This window comes from Pezoporus flaviventris, unplaced genomic scaffold, assembly GCF_033815535.1.
Source record: "Pezoporus flaviventris isolate CSIRO_AGI_PZ_B2104156 unplaced genomic scaffold, CSIRO_AGI_Pfla_v1 ptg000077l, whole genome shotgun sequence".
NCBI lineage: Eukaryota > Metazoa > Chordata > Aves > Psittaciformes > Psittacidae > Pezoporus > Pezoporus flaviventris.
In genome coordinates, this window is record NW_026892625.1 from 170,009 (window position 1) to 185,224 (window position 15,216).

Here is a 15,216-nt window from a genome sequence, read left to right on the forward strand (position 1 = left end):
AAATCAGAGGGTCACAGACCATAGTGGAAGTCAGACATCTGAAGGTGGAATTGGGCTAAGAGGATGTCTAGACAGGACATAGTTTTATAATAATTTTCTATGTTGTTTATAATCTCCAGAAATCAAAGAATAGAAATCAGATAGTCTTAGACAAACAATACAGATTTCCAGAACCTTTTTTGAGTGAAACATTTTTGAGGAGCTGGGTTTATTTCTGCATAGCAGCCCTAGTACATAGCTCAGAATAAGAGAAAGAGGTAGTTTCTAGCAGCTTACTTACATGACAGCTTCTACAGTACTTTAGATTCTATACCCCAAAAAACACTCTGAATAATCCAGATACAGTATCCAAGTCCTTGAAATCAGCTTGCAACTAGGCACCAACGTGAGTCGGTCAGGACAGTTAGAAGCTAGGAGGAGAAGGATGGGAGCAGTTCAATCTGAACTGGCAGAAGAGCCACACAGTTCATGACTCCATGTACTGGCAAAAGCTTCAAGTATAATTTGTCAATTGACACAGAAGCTCAGCAAAATTTGGACTAGGGGAGCAACAAAAGGAAGCAAAAATATCCAGAAGCCTTTGGAATTTGCCACAAACCTTTATCTTTCCTTGAAGCACTGTATGAGGAAAGTAAGGAGCTAGCTTCTAGATAGAGGGAAGCTGTTCACCATAACCCATTCACCAAACTATAAAAGCTTAAAAAATTATATATATATATTTATACATATATTTAAAGGGAAAAATAGACAATAAAAATTAAATTCTTATATTTTTGAGAAAATACTCCTTTGGTCAATTAAAGATAAGCAGGGAATGTACATTTGTACATCATGAATCTGAAGGGATCCATGTATTATTTAGAAGGTTCAAATTATTTTAAAATTAATCTTGTGTGAAAGCCAAAGCTATCACAGTTGAGCTTCTAATGAAAGCTTCTTTTGGCCTGTTGCTGCAGGATTTCTTACAGGTGCATGGAGAGAACAGAATTCTTTACTGAATGTAAGACAAGGAGGGAGACTGAAAGGAAGGCAATGTAAAAAGACAGCAAAAACTCCAGGAAGCTCCCTCAGTCTGAAACTAATTCAATCAGAAAACGGGAACACCTCTTACATATCTGAAGTAGTAAGTCAACTTCAGAATATAAACAAGATCCATTTCTGTTCCTAGCTCTGCTAATTCCTTAGCATTAATCTTATCACATGAAAAGAGAGAAGTCAGATAAAAGCTATCCAAAATAGGAAACAAAAAGGCCTTTGGAAACACCTGGTATTTAGACAAATGTCTGAGCCAAAACTGTTAATTGTTCAAAACAAAATGTTTGCATTTTCCTCAGAACAGTCATATAATAGGGATAATTACTTTGACTCTTATTTGTAGTCATATTTAGCAGAAACAAAATCAGTCTAACTATATCTGTACTAAAAACCACAGTACTATTACTGAGTTATCCAAAATAAATTAAGCATATTACCTTAGTTCTCTACCTTGGCTGATATATATCACCCTTATGATGATTTTGCATTCTATTATGTAATGCAGCTACTTCTCCATTTAAGGTAACAGAAGAATCATGCTAATGAATCAGATTCTACTTCTAGAACACAATATTCTTATTAAAACTGCATACAATTTAGCATGATTACAAACACATCTCTGCAGTTGCGGGGACAACCAGCCATTCTTTAAAAAGTTTAGACACATATTTGTCACCAAGCCACACTTAATGGTATTACTACAAGCTCTTGGTCCAAACTTTAATCAAGGCTACAGTTATGTTTTTCAAGATATTTCTTCATGCCCTACTCTTTTTCCTGTTTTCCTTTGGATTATGCAGAGGAGAAAAACAGTATAAAGGCAGTGAACAGTTTAAGGGAGAGACCTATACTTTGCATTTAAGTTATTTTTTCTAAAAGTATTCTTTCATTATCTGTTGAAAGTTAACACTTGAAAATGCAAATAAGATGTCATTTTAACTGTGGCAAAATAAACTGGACTCAGACCTTCTAATTTAGGAATTTGCATCACCTTGTCCAAGTTACACAGTTCAGTGAAAATATTGTCAGGTAGCATCTCTAGTTATTCCTACCAGGTTCTGAAACAATAATTTCTCTTATTCTGTGCATAGACATGTACCTCTCCTCCTATGGTAACCAGTCCAGGCGAATCAAGCTTCCTTTTCTTCCGAGGACCGATAGCTGCCAATGCAGTGAGATTGGCATCCCTGTACCTCATCTGCGCAAGTTCTTGTTGCTGCATCTATTAGAGAGAGGAAAAACCTCTGGTTAGTTTTTATTATGAGGTAAAAGTGACACAGGAGCAATCTCTAAGAGTACTTTGCTGTTCCTAGAAATATCATTCGAGCAGCTCAAGCATGCAGCCTTGCAGTACAGTAATAATAAAGACACAGAAGTTCTTTTAACTTTCCTCAGGATTTCTGCTTCCAATAACTGAACTTTTTTTGGAAAACTCCATCCTTATTATTGAAAACTGTGATAGCCAGTAAGTACTACATAGCAACCTCACATCTCCATATGCCATGAAGAATGTAAATACCAATTCAAATCCTCAAAAATATTTCAAACATTATTTCATCTCAGATTTATCTTGCATATTTCAAATATACTCCATACTTGCTTAAAAAATCCCCATTATATTTAAATTAATAAAACACTTCTATCTAAATGTTAGAAGAAATTAATGCTGACACAAAACCCCTACAAACTGAATTTACATCTGGTTTCTGGGATTAGGCTTTACGTAACAACACATTTTACTAGACTGAAGCTAAGAAAACAACCTGCCAGCGCATTATGCAACAATATACCAAGCTACAGAAAATAAGATTAAATACCCTGACCACCCAGTGCTGAAGAGGTAGGACTGCATATTCATTGTAAGTATAATCCTTTCAGAGAGTTAATTATAACAGACATATTCCCATGAACAATCTTACTTTAATAAATATTTTGATCAGCAATACTACACAAGAATAACCGATTAGGTAATGCAGCATATTATTTTAATTAGATAACAGCATTCATAGCTCCATAGCCCTTAGTAATAATTTTTAGTAATTTCAAAACTTTGGGTTTGCATGATCCTTCAGTAAATTCAGAGGTGTTTGTTTTCTAATCCCATTGATATACTTGTTCCCACTTCAACAGAAACACACAGAACAGTACCTCAAGAAATTCAGCAGTGGTAATAAAAACATTGCATGATACAAACACAATTCTTCATTAAAATAAAGTGTAGATGGAAGTGTCTCAGCCATTACTTACACGTGAACTGAATATACACAAGCAGGGCCTGAACTATCTTGGCCAATGTTAAAAGGACAGGAAGTTTAAACAAAAAAGTACCAATGTATGGTATCTTTTCTCCAGTCACTTCTGCCTAGAAAAAGCAGGTCCATTTCATGCATACTATTTAGTGCATTTTTTAGTTTTATTCACTTAGCAATGCAACATATTTTCACATCATTCAGAAAAAGCAAATTCAGTACATTTAGAGTTTGAAACCCCATTTTTCACATTTTTATGCTATATATTTTGCATCTTCAGTTATCATAAATTCAACATTATCTACAAATACACATTTCATCTACAGGACAAAAGAATTTCCTAAATACCAAAAAGAAATGCGGAAAAATACTTAAATAATAGTGCAAAGGTCTATACATACTTCCTTTTGCCATCTCATATTAGGTTTTTAGCTCAAATATCTTTGGCTCTCTTACAGATTAAATGCCAGTTAGACAGACCTGCCCGCTTACCCTTTCAAGATATACAGCAACAGTGGCGAGCTCTAATGTTTTACAAAGGTCATGATTGGAAGCTAGCCCATAAGTAATCATTTAAAATTCAATAGATTCCTATTTGTAGTCAGGGAGAGAAAATGGACATTTCAGCTGTACTGTAATTATAAGGCTTCAAGGCAACTGTAAATAGATGTTCAAATCCAGATACTAGCAAATACCTTAAAGAAGAAATTATTACTATAGTATAACATATATACAGGAAAGGTTGAAGATAAAACTTCATATAAAAAAAGATCAATCATCTTTTTCCTAATATGACATGCTTGCCAGCCTATAAGGGTTATCACAATTATCAGAAGTCTGATGAATATTTAAGTGAGGGCCAACTGGCTTGGAGTGTTCTCAGACAAAGTTGTAAAGTGGATGGCTTCACAGAAAAAGAAATTCTGCATTGGAGGAAGTATTTGTTTCCTGGAAAGTGCAGGTCAAAAATAAAGTCTGACATAACTGTTATCATGTAGTTGATATATGACTATCTTATCCAAAGTCACCACTTTCATTTAATACATAACAGGAAATATGAGTCAGCCAATGGAGCCAAAGAAGCTGGGCTCTTTTCTACTGACACTGGGTGAATACCACCAAGACCCTTCAATACACTTCCCTGTGCCTCTCACCCTGCTTCACACAGCTTCTCTATTATTTAGGCCAAAAGCCCTCAAGACATGGATCCTCCTTAATGTGCCTTACTTAAAATCTAGCCCCAGTGGGACTAATAAACACAAATACAAATAATGAATATGCTTCCAGGTACAAAAACTCCAGACAAAAACACAATGCAGTTTCTGACATTGGTTTTACAGGACACACTTTGGTATACTACAGTAGAAAAGAACAACTGTCTTATGTAAACTTTAAGGAATGTTAGTAAAAAAAAAATAATCAAATACACCAATATAAAATATATTTTGCATCATCAGTATGACTACAGTAGCCTGGTGTTTTATATAATAGGGCTGAAGTAGTGAAATACTTGATAAACATTATAGTACACAAATTCTCATCAATCTTTTTAAAAATCTTTATTGCTGGTGATTCCCACCCCCACCCCCCCGAGCTCGTCTGAAGGAAGTGGATGATAAAATTACATTTAAAAATAATCAAAAGAATTAGGAGCCTGACACTGTTTACCAACAGAGGCCTTCATCTTGCAGTGATTACTGTACTCCAGCTGGCTTAAGGGAACATCTTTGCACACTAACTATTAACTATTAACTAGCTTATAATAAAATATCTATGAAGTGTATAGATACATACTAGTGAGACACTTGACAAGATTCCTGGATGTTATTTAACATCCTGGATCAGAATAACCACCATTGTTGGCTTCCTCATGCCCTTATTCCAACTCTCCCTTATTTCCATCTCTAACTCACATGCTTCTGTTTATTTAGAGCTGTCGTGGTTTAAGCCCACCCAGTAACTCAGAAACAGGAAGAAACATGACTCAGAAAGTCCTTGGTCAGAGTAAGCATTACTTAGCAACAACTAAAAACATCTGTGTGTTATCATCATTATTCCCAGGCTGAAAGTCAAAAACCACAGCACTTCACCAGCTATTCAGAAGGAGAAAAAGTACTGCTGAACCCAGGACAATACCCTACATGAGATTACCTGTACTAGTCTCTTTCCTACTCATCACCTGACACTTCATAAAAAATATTACCCCAATTGTAATCTTTGATTAAAAAATAAATAATTAAATAAAAGCAGTATCTCAGCTCTGGCGAAAAGAAGGGGACACTACTCGCTTCATAGAAACATTCACACATGCAACGAGGCTGCTAACGTCTGATTCAACAGAAGCTTTTAAAAATTAATGCCATGGAGATAGCAGCTATTTTTAATAGTCATTAAACCTGATATGGTTATTACAGGATAATTGCAAAAAGTTTAGGAGTAGCCAAGCAGTTCTGTGGGAGTACTATAAATAACATAGATTTAATAAATGTGCTTTGGTGTCAACAGAGATTACTTTTAAGATGTACCACTTGCACCACCAGATGCCAAATGCATGACTCTGACCAATGGAGGCTCTTCCCCCATAATACCTGTTGTGGTTTAAGTCCAGCTGGCAACCCAGAAACACACAGCCGCTCACTCACTCCCCCCTCTTCCTCCCCACACACCTGGAGGGATGGGGAGGAAAAACAAAAGAATGTAACTCCCACGGGAGAAAAGAACAGTCCAGTAACTAAGGTATAACACAAAACCACTACAGCTCCCAACAATAATAATGATGAAAAGGGAAATAACAAGGGAAGAGAATACAACCGCTCATCACCTGCCAACCGATACCCAGCCTGAACTGAGCAGTGAACCACCTTTTTCGGGTAACTGACCCCAGTTTCCATACTGAGCATGACATACTGTGGTATGGAATACCCCTTTGGTTAGTTTGGGTCAAGTGTCCTGTGTCTGCTCCCTCCTGGCTTCCCCTCGTCCATGGCACAGCATGAGACTCGGAAAGTGCTTGGTCATACTAAACATTATGGAGCAACAACTGAAAACACTGGTGTTATCAGCATTGTTCCCAGGCTGAAAGTCAAAAACACAGCACTGCACCAGCTGCTAACAAGGAGAAAAATGACTGCTACTGCTGAACCCAGAACAGTATCCACCCCTTATTCAATACCATTCATGCCAGGCTCAGATCTCACATTTTTCAATATACCATCACTCTTGTCTCATATCTATATATACACACATCCACACACACACAAAGAGAGAGAGATCATTCCTTAGTGCATGGACCAATCCTTATAAAGCTGCTGAGTTCATCCGGTCCATGACATCAGGCTCCATCTCTTGTAACAGTCTTTCAGAGCAGGAGAGGGTGTGTGCAGTGTTGGATTGTTGCCTGCTGATGATACCGCAGAACTCGTCTGGTTTCATCAAAGTTCATTCTTTGTTGGGACGATGGTCAGAGGGAAGTCAGGGCCGGTTGCTGGTGACCTGAAGACATCTAGTGGGTGGGCTATAAAAGTATTACACAGCAGGCAACAGCAAACAATTGAGTTCATTGGCTGTTTTCCCCTAAATTAAATCCCCTTGAGGTACACATCTGACTTCCCCATCTTCCCACATTACCCACCAAGTATATCCAGGTCCCTGAGCAAAAGCAATCCCACGAGTGGGCTTGACTTTACCTGAAGCAGGAATAACCCAGACAGTCTTCCCCATCAAATTCTTTATGTGCACCACAGGAACAGTGTCCCCTCCTAGAGTATGAAAAAGTTCTGACTGGACTGGGCCAGCCCTGTTGGCAGATCCTCTGGTGTTGACCAACCAGGTGGCTTTCAGTAAATGTGTATCCCAATGTTTGAAAGTCCCACCACCCATTGCTCTCAGTGTAGTTTTTAACAGCCCATTGTACCGTTCGATTTTCCCAGAAGCTGGTGCACGGTAGGGGATGTGATATAGCCACTCAATGCCATGCTCTTTGGCCGAAGCGTCAATAAGTTTGTTCCAGAAATGAGTCCAATTGTTTGACTCAATTCTCTTTGGGGTGCCGTGTCGCCACAAAATTTGTTTCTCAAGGCCCAGAATAGTGTTCTATTGGGCACAGCATAAGTTTCCACCCATCCAGGGGTTGCCTCCACCATCAGAAGCACATGGTGCTTGCCTTGGCGGGTTGGTGGGAGTGTGGTATAATCAATCTGCCAGGCCTCCCCATATTTGTACTTCAGCCATCGTCCTCCATACCAAAGAGGCTTTAACCGTTTAGCTTGCTTAATTGCAGCACATGTTTCACACTCGTGAATAACCTGGGCAATAGTGTCCATTGTTAAGTCCACCCCTCGATCATGAGCCTATCTGTATGTTGCATCTCTGCCCTGATGGCCTGAAGTCTAAGTCCATCTGAGCCACTTAAATCTTAGCAGCTTTATCCTCTTGTTGGTTGTTCTGGTGCTCCTCAGTGGCCTGACTCTTGCGTACATGGGCATCTACATGGTGTAACTTCACCACCAGGTTCTGCACCCAGGCAGCAATATCTTGCCACAGCGCAGCAGCCGACATGAGTTTTCCTCTGCCTTGCCAGATGCTCTGTTTCCATTGCTGCAATCACCCCCACAGGGCATTTGACACCATCCATGAGTCAGTATAAAGTCCTGGCCGCTTTTCTATTCAGCAATGTCCAGGGCCAGCTGGATGGCTTTCACCTCAGCAAACTGACTCGATTCACCCTCTCCTTCAGCAGTTTCTGCAACTTGTTGTCAGAGACGCCATGCACCTACCTTCCATCTCCGATGATTTCCCACAAGATGGCAGGACCCATCAGTAAAAAAGGCATATTGCTTTTCACTTTCTGACAGTTCATTATATGGTGGGGCCTCTTCAGCATGCATCACCTCCTCCTCTGGTGACATTTCAAAGTCTTTGCCCTCTGTCCAGTCCATGATGAATTCTAGAATGCCTGGACAACTGAGATTTCCTATTCAAGTTCGCTGTGTAATTAGTGCAGCCCACTTACTCCATGTAGCATCGGTTGCATGATGTGTAGAGGAGACCTTACCTTTGAACACTCAGCTCAGCACAGACAACCAGGGCGTGAGGAGGAGTTTTGCTTCATTGCCAATCCCTTCCAAAGCAGCTTGAACCACTTCACAGGATGCCGGTATCTCTTTCTCAGTTGGGGTATAGCTGGCCTCAGATCCTCTGCATCCCCAACTCCAAAAACCGAGGGGCTTACCTCAGGGTAAACATTACTTAGCAACAACTGAAAACATCGGTATTATCAGCACTGTTCCTAGTCTGGAAGTCAAAACACAGCGCTGCGCCAGCTACCAAAAAGGAGAAAAATTGACTGCTACTGCTAAACCCAGGACATGTACTTATTTATTATATATAGATATTTACCTGACTCACATTAGTGTGGTTGTTTGCTTTAGCGTGCTTATTGGCTTTAGTGTGCTTAATTAATATACTGATCATATTCTACAGCTAGCACATGGTCTCTTTGTGGAGTACCTTGCCTGTCAGCAGAACAATTTGGCGAAGTCAGCAGGATATGAAACAAAATGTCATTTTTTTAAGAGAAAGAAAAATGTTCCTAAGACAGTGGAACTGGATATCCCTGGCTGGGAACAATTACTTTGTCGGAACATAGCTGTTGAATGGCTGTGTTATGGTTTGTGCGAGAATTAGGACTCCTTGTTTAAATGAGGGAGAACCTCCTGATGTAGTTAAATGTTTGCAAGAAGTTTAAGTAGGAAAAGGAGAGGAATTAATTGCTCTGGGGAGACAGGGGTGGGTCCTGCTGTCTGCATACCAAGAGCAGTATCAGCAGGGAGATCAATTGCAGAAGAGAAAGATAGATATGGAAAAACAAGTTCATGAATTGCAGGGAAAAATAATTATGTTACAATGCCAAAATCATTTATTAACGGATAAATTGTACTTATCAAATGGTAGCAGAAAAAGCAGCTGTTCAGGTTGCCCAATATAAATTTCAAAAGCTAAGGGGTTGAGTAAACCAGAAAAAGGTACATGCAGTGAGCACAGAGGCAGGAAGAAATTGGGACCTTGACAAATGAGACAGAGATGTGTAGGATTTAACCGATTTGGATAGCATTTCAGAGAGTGAGGTGTGTGTTGAAGTAAAGCCGATATTACAAAGAAAATCGGAACACGAACCTCTAGGTCATCTGGTTAGGCAGGATGTGGTAGAAGATTTCACTCAGCACGAAATGAATGATATTATGGACAGGTTCAAACAAAAGCCTGGGGAATCTTTGCTTTCTTGGGCCATCACGTTGCATGATTTAGGGGCTTCGGGAGTTAAATTGGATCCAGATGATGCTAAAAAAATTGTAATGTTAAGATCCAACTCATTAATTCAGGACACCTTCCGAGGCACCAAGGATGAGACCAATTTATTAGCAGTGGTGGCGGAAGGTTGTAACAGAAAATAACCCACTGAAGGGGAATGGCCCAGTGCAGATTGACCTTGGTATACTTTACAGGACTGTGTTCAGCGTGTTGAGGAGGAGGGAATGAAGACTGCTGGTTTTGTCGGAGATGCAGATGCTATGCTGAAGGCTCCACTATCAGTTCCAATTCAGAACAGGATTATTAGGACTGCACCACAGGCATATAAAGGCATTATGACGACTTTATTGATAAATGAAACTGGAAACCCCATAGGACAAATCATAGAAAAAATCCAGCAGTTAGAAGATTTTGGGGAATGGGGCCCCATACAAAACATGAAGGGTGATAACCAGAGGGGCAAGATGAAAGAGAACCGACTCTCTCAGAGAGATGTTTCCTGCCTTGCTGGAAGATGGGGTGGCCTGAGGTAAGATTGACAGGATTCCTACCAATGAAATGTGGAGATTGTGCAATCAATGTGGGTTGCATAAATCTGTGAAAAGGGTAAACAATTCAAGCTCAGACAAAGTTGATGACATGATGTATGAAGCAATTTGACCTTCTGCTCCCCCCTTCAAGCCTCAAAGGGACAGTATACTTACCAATGGAGGGCCCCCCACTGATGAGTCGATGGTTCCGGGGGATGAAAAGGGATGGGGTCAGTATGCCGATCTTTATCTGGGGCCAGATGTTAAAATGTTAAAAAACTTGAGAGAATTAAAAGCAGACTGAGATGAGGGCCAAGCTTTGTGTTAACTGGTGCAGTGCTGTGTTTTGACTTCTAGTTTGAGAACAGTGTTGGTGAAGCCGATGTTGTCGGTTGTTGCTAAGTGATGTTTACCCTGACCAAGGACTCTGTGAGGCTCATGCTCTGCCAGGGAGGAGGGGAAGCTGTGAGGAAGCAGAGACGGGGCGCCTGACCCGGGCTAGCCGGGGAGGTATTCCATACCACAGCACGTCATGCCCGGGGTGGGGGGTAACTGGGAGTTACCCGGAAGGACAGGAGCTTCCGGGTGGAACTCGTTTTCTTGGCCGGTGGTATCGTATTCTCTTCCCTTGTTATTTTCCCTTATCATTGTTTTAGCTGATAGTAGCGGTGGTGATTTGTTGCTGGACTGTTCTTGTCTCAACCCGTAGGAGTTGCACTCTCTCAATCCTCCTCCCCGTTCCTCCGGGAGCGGGGAAGGGGAGAGCCCCGGTGCAGGGAGGGGGGAGACGGACACGGACCTTGATTGTTGTCAGCTGGGCACCACTCACTGGGAGTGAGTGAACAAGTTACCTGACTGGGTTTAAACCACGACAAGTGTCAAACCAGAGCAGTGATATGGGCCTTCTGAGTAACTCCCCCCCCATTTATATATAATGGGCATGATGTGCCGTGGTATAGAATACCCCTTTGGCTAGTTTGGGTTAGGTGTCCTGTCTCTGCTTCCTCCCAGCTTCCTGTGACCCTCCTCACTGACGGAGCATGCGAGACTGAAAAGTCCTTGATCAGGGTAAGCATTACTTAGCAACAACTAAAAACATTGGTGTGTTATCAGCACTGTTCTTAGACTATAGTCTAAGTAAAAAACACAGCACTGCACCAGCTACTAAGGAGAAAAATAACTGTTACAGCCGAACTCAACAGCCGAACCCAGGAAACTTTCCTACAATAGACATCTATGATTATGACATCTAATTTCATTATGGTGTAGAAGTTTACCCAAATTTTTCATTAACATTTGCCCTATTACTTTGAACACTATATATGTCCAACTTCTGATGCGGAAAACTGCCAGGTGCATCCTGACTTTTTTTTCCCCCTGAAAAAAAGCAGCCTTAATTGTAATTTTCTCCAGTCATGTACATTACCTAAATAAATGCAACATTTAAAAATAATTATCAGTAAAACTACAATTTTATCTCCTTACTACTCAGATCACATACTGTCTGAAATGATTCATATATATATTCATATTTTTAGGTTTAATTTTCTTGGAAGTCTCCTTAAAAACTTACTTGCATCTTACAAAAAATCAAAAGCATGAAGAATTTTGAGAGTGATTTTTAAAAGTCTTGTAATTTTTTAACATACTTAATCTCTAGTACTATTTTATTCCCCAAATATTTTGAAGTTGCTACTCCACTAGTCCCGTTAATCAACTAATGCTCTTTAAAGGTATCTATGTACCTCTTTTGGTTAATTCTGTATATTCTTGGTTGGTTGCCTTTTTGATTTTCCAAATACAATACACTGTTTTAGTTTAACTTAAAACCATTTATTTCTGCAGCTGTCCAACCATCTCTTAAGCTACATATTCCCATCTAAAGTAATACAAGTTACAATACTTTTTTTAACAAAGATAACCCTCAGATTCCTCTGAAAGAGTTCTAGAACTATGTGGGTTTTTTTTTTGTCTTAATAGCAACCTTAATAATTACATTTCTTCATTCCTCAAAATCTGTTGTTTGTTCTTGGTTATACTATTCCTCAAACAACTTATCTCCAGTAGCACTACTTCCAGGCTCTTCTATACTAAGCAGATACAGATCATTTGAGCCAAGGGTTTCTGAGGCACAGACAACTGGCAGGATCAGCATTAGTAGAGCTGGCAACTTTTTGAGATGCCAGTAACTTACTTGTAGTAAATCAGAAAAAGTTCTGAAAAACATTCCTGAAGATCTGTTATTTTATTTTTTGTTATTGGTCTTAATTTTATTTCAAAGCAATGCAAGAACAGACAATTAAAAACCTTCGCAAACTGTCCTTCAAAGGAAACAAGACATGCTCGTACAATATAAATAAGACTAGTAAGAATAGCTGTCAAAAAGCTTGATGCCTTACTTACAGGCTCCTTAATTCAAGTGCAAGCAACAGAAGAATATTCTTACTTCTGGGGCAATGGTGAGAAAGACTGGTTGAGATCTTTTCCCAGGTCCTTTGTTAATCTAAGTGGGAGTTTACTGTCCTCCCAAGATTTCTAGGATGTTCTCATTTCCACCTGAAGTGAGACACTGTGTGAGAGCTCCAAAATAGATATTTTAATGAAGATTTGGGAATATAAAATACAGTGAAAACCTGTATGAATGAGGGTCATGTCTAGAGTTACAGATTAGAGTTACAAAGAGCAGCAAACTTGTTGAGCTGTAGCTTTAGTTAGGGAGGTCTGACAGAAACACTGGGATAACAGGAGCTAACTCAACTAAGAAAAATTAGGAAATACACTTTGCTTTTTTAAAATCATGCACTGGAAAACACAGGAGTCAGATGAACCTCAACCAAGCTTTCCATCAGCTCCCCACACCTGCAGCTGGAGTGTGTGCAGTAACTCCCAGAGGCTATGCTGCCAACTGTAACACGGTGTTAAAGGTTGCACTAGAACATGAATCAATGGCTCTAGTATTCAGATGGCAAAGTGTCCCCAAAACAAACATTTCTGAAAATACCCTTTAAAGAATCTTTCATTGTATCTGAGTAATATAACAGCTCTTGGATACTGAAAAATCTCCATGGCCACTACAACTTTGCATTAGTACTATGAGACTCCAATCAAGAATTTTATCTGCATGTCTTCTCCATGCATCACAAGTTTCAATAGCATAGCATGGCCTTTTGTTACTTTTAATTCTATTTCATCTCTGGCACACACTTGAAAACTGAAATAATTAAGAACCAGTACAACAGAACTGTACCAAAAACATAGGGAAAGTATGTTCTTGGTTATCAACTGAAGACCAAGGTATGTAGGAAGATCTCAGCTTTGTGGAAGTGAAGAGTGACAGTACATCATACCATAAAATCTCAAGTCAGCCTGAAGTGCTTTGCCCATTAAAAGAAAAATTAAAAAATTTGATCTTTTGTTAAAATTTCTCTGCCTATATGCCATTACCACAAACTTCAGAACAGCAGAAATTTTAAGTGCATTTAAAATACTAGTTAATCAGAAATTCTGGTAAGAGGCTTTATTAACTAGATTATTTCAAAAGAAAATGCTCAGATTTCAATACCAGTCCTCTCTCATGGGAAATATGCATCTTGAAATTGCCAGCCTCATTTGAGGAAGTGAGGCAAATGTAGCAACCTACTAAAAATCATTTGGCTGTAATAAGTAATTTTAATCAAATAAAGAGAATGACATTGAAGTTAATTTCTGAAGTGTCATTAAAATATAGGAAATGTGTAGTAGCACTTTTAACACAATATCCTTTTTGGCAGTCTGGATTGTGGCTTGATCAAATGACATGACAAAACCAATTTTAATTTATTCTGAAACAATATTCAAGTAGATAATGCATAGTATAGCAAGTATGCTACTCTTTTTCAAAGGGAGATTTGAGGCAAAGCAATATCCCAAACAAAAATAGCCAGATGCTCACCTTCTTCTCCCCTTTAAAAGTAATGGGGATAGGACTGGGGGTTCACTTGCAAAATGGAAGTTCCACTGGGGATACAAAACACCCTTGAAATTTAAATAATCTACATCTTTTCTATTTTACATTTAACTATAGCAAAACCACTACTGCTCATTTCTCCTGCGGATCAAGGAAACAACATACCAAAATATTTCAAGCAAGTTTTCATAACCTGACAAGCAGTAAATTAGGGAATATTGTGAGTACAATACAGTAGTCATCCCCTTCTATTGATCACATACGATTTACATCTTATAAAGATGCGAATTATTGCATTCTCACTCCACAAGGAAAATCTCACTGATTTATTCATTTCAAATAAAAAGTACAAGGTAGATGAGAAGAATTACTTCACAGGCTGCAGCTTTCTCAGGGCACTAGTGCTAGGCTCTTCTTGCACACTGCCTGTAGGGCCTTTGTGTGCAATTCCCTCTAATTAACAAGGTGAATCTTGCAGCAGTTCCCTAATTAGTGAACATGACAAGCCAATGGAAACAAGCAGACAGACGTGGCATACAGATATGGTCAACAAAAGGCACAGCATTAAAAAAAACCTTTCACGTAAATAAAATACAAAAAGAGAACTAGCATAATACTTAATTACTCTTTTCATAGAATCACAAAATGGTTAGGGTTGGAAAGGACCTTAAGATCATCTAGTTCCAAACCCCCCTGACATGAGCAGAGACGCCTCACCCTAGACCATGTCACCCAATGCTCTGTCTAACCTGGCCTTGAGCCAGGGATGGAGCATTTACCACTTCTTTATTCCTCACTTATTGCAAACATAAATACTGACACGATATATCAAGGTTTCCAACTGCAAGTCACACCACCTTTCCAAAACCAAAGAGCAGTTATCACACATGAATAAGCATCTGCTTAAGGGGTATTATTTGCTTTCTCCCATTTTCTGCTTTAAAGAACTGCAGTTACATTAAGCTTAGCACTTTCAGAATCCCTTAATTCCATTCAGAATTATTTTTTCTTGAAATCCTTTTTCACCAACAAGAGTGCAATAGTTACACTTTTATTATTGCATTATAAAGATACAAAATTTTCTAACTTTTGTAAAAGGATAGATAAATAATAAGAGTGAAAAATCAAAGAATCAAATTTGCATTAA

At 39.1% G+C, this 15,216-nt stretch overlaps 2 protein-coding genes across 3 annotated transcripts in view; both read right to left on the reverse strand.

The window, feature by feature from the left end:
• The window catches only part of LOC133279422 (transcription initiation factor TFIID subunit 4-like), a 243,767-nt gene that overhangs the window by 87,205 nt on the left and 141,346 nt on the right, over positions 1–15,216 (reverse strand). The window contains exon 14 of the mRNA XM_061473128.1: positions 2,135–2,257. Coding sequence (XP_061329112.1) covers positions 2,135–2,257 — 123 coding nt within the window. The remainder of the gene's footprint in view (positions 1–2,134; positions 2,258–15,216) is intronic.
• LOC133279421 (granule associated Rac and RHOG effector protein 1-like) overlaps positions 1–15,216 on the reverse strand; it is a 340,966-nt gene that overhangs the window by 56,667 nt on the left and 269,083 nt on the right. The window lies entirely within an intron of this gene.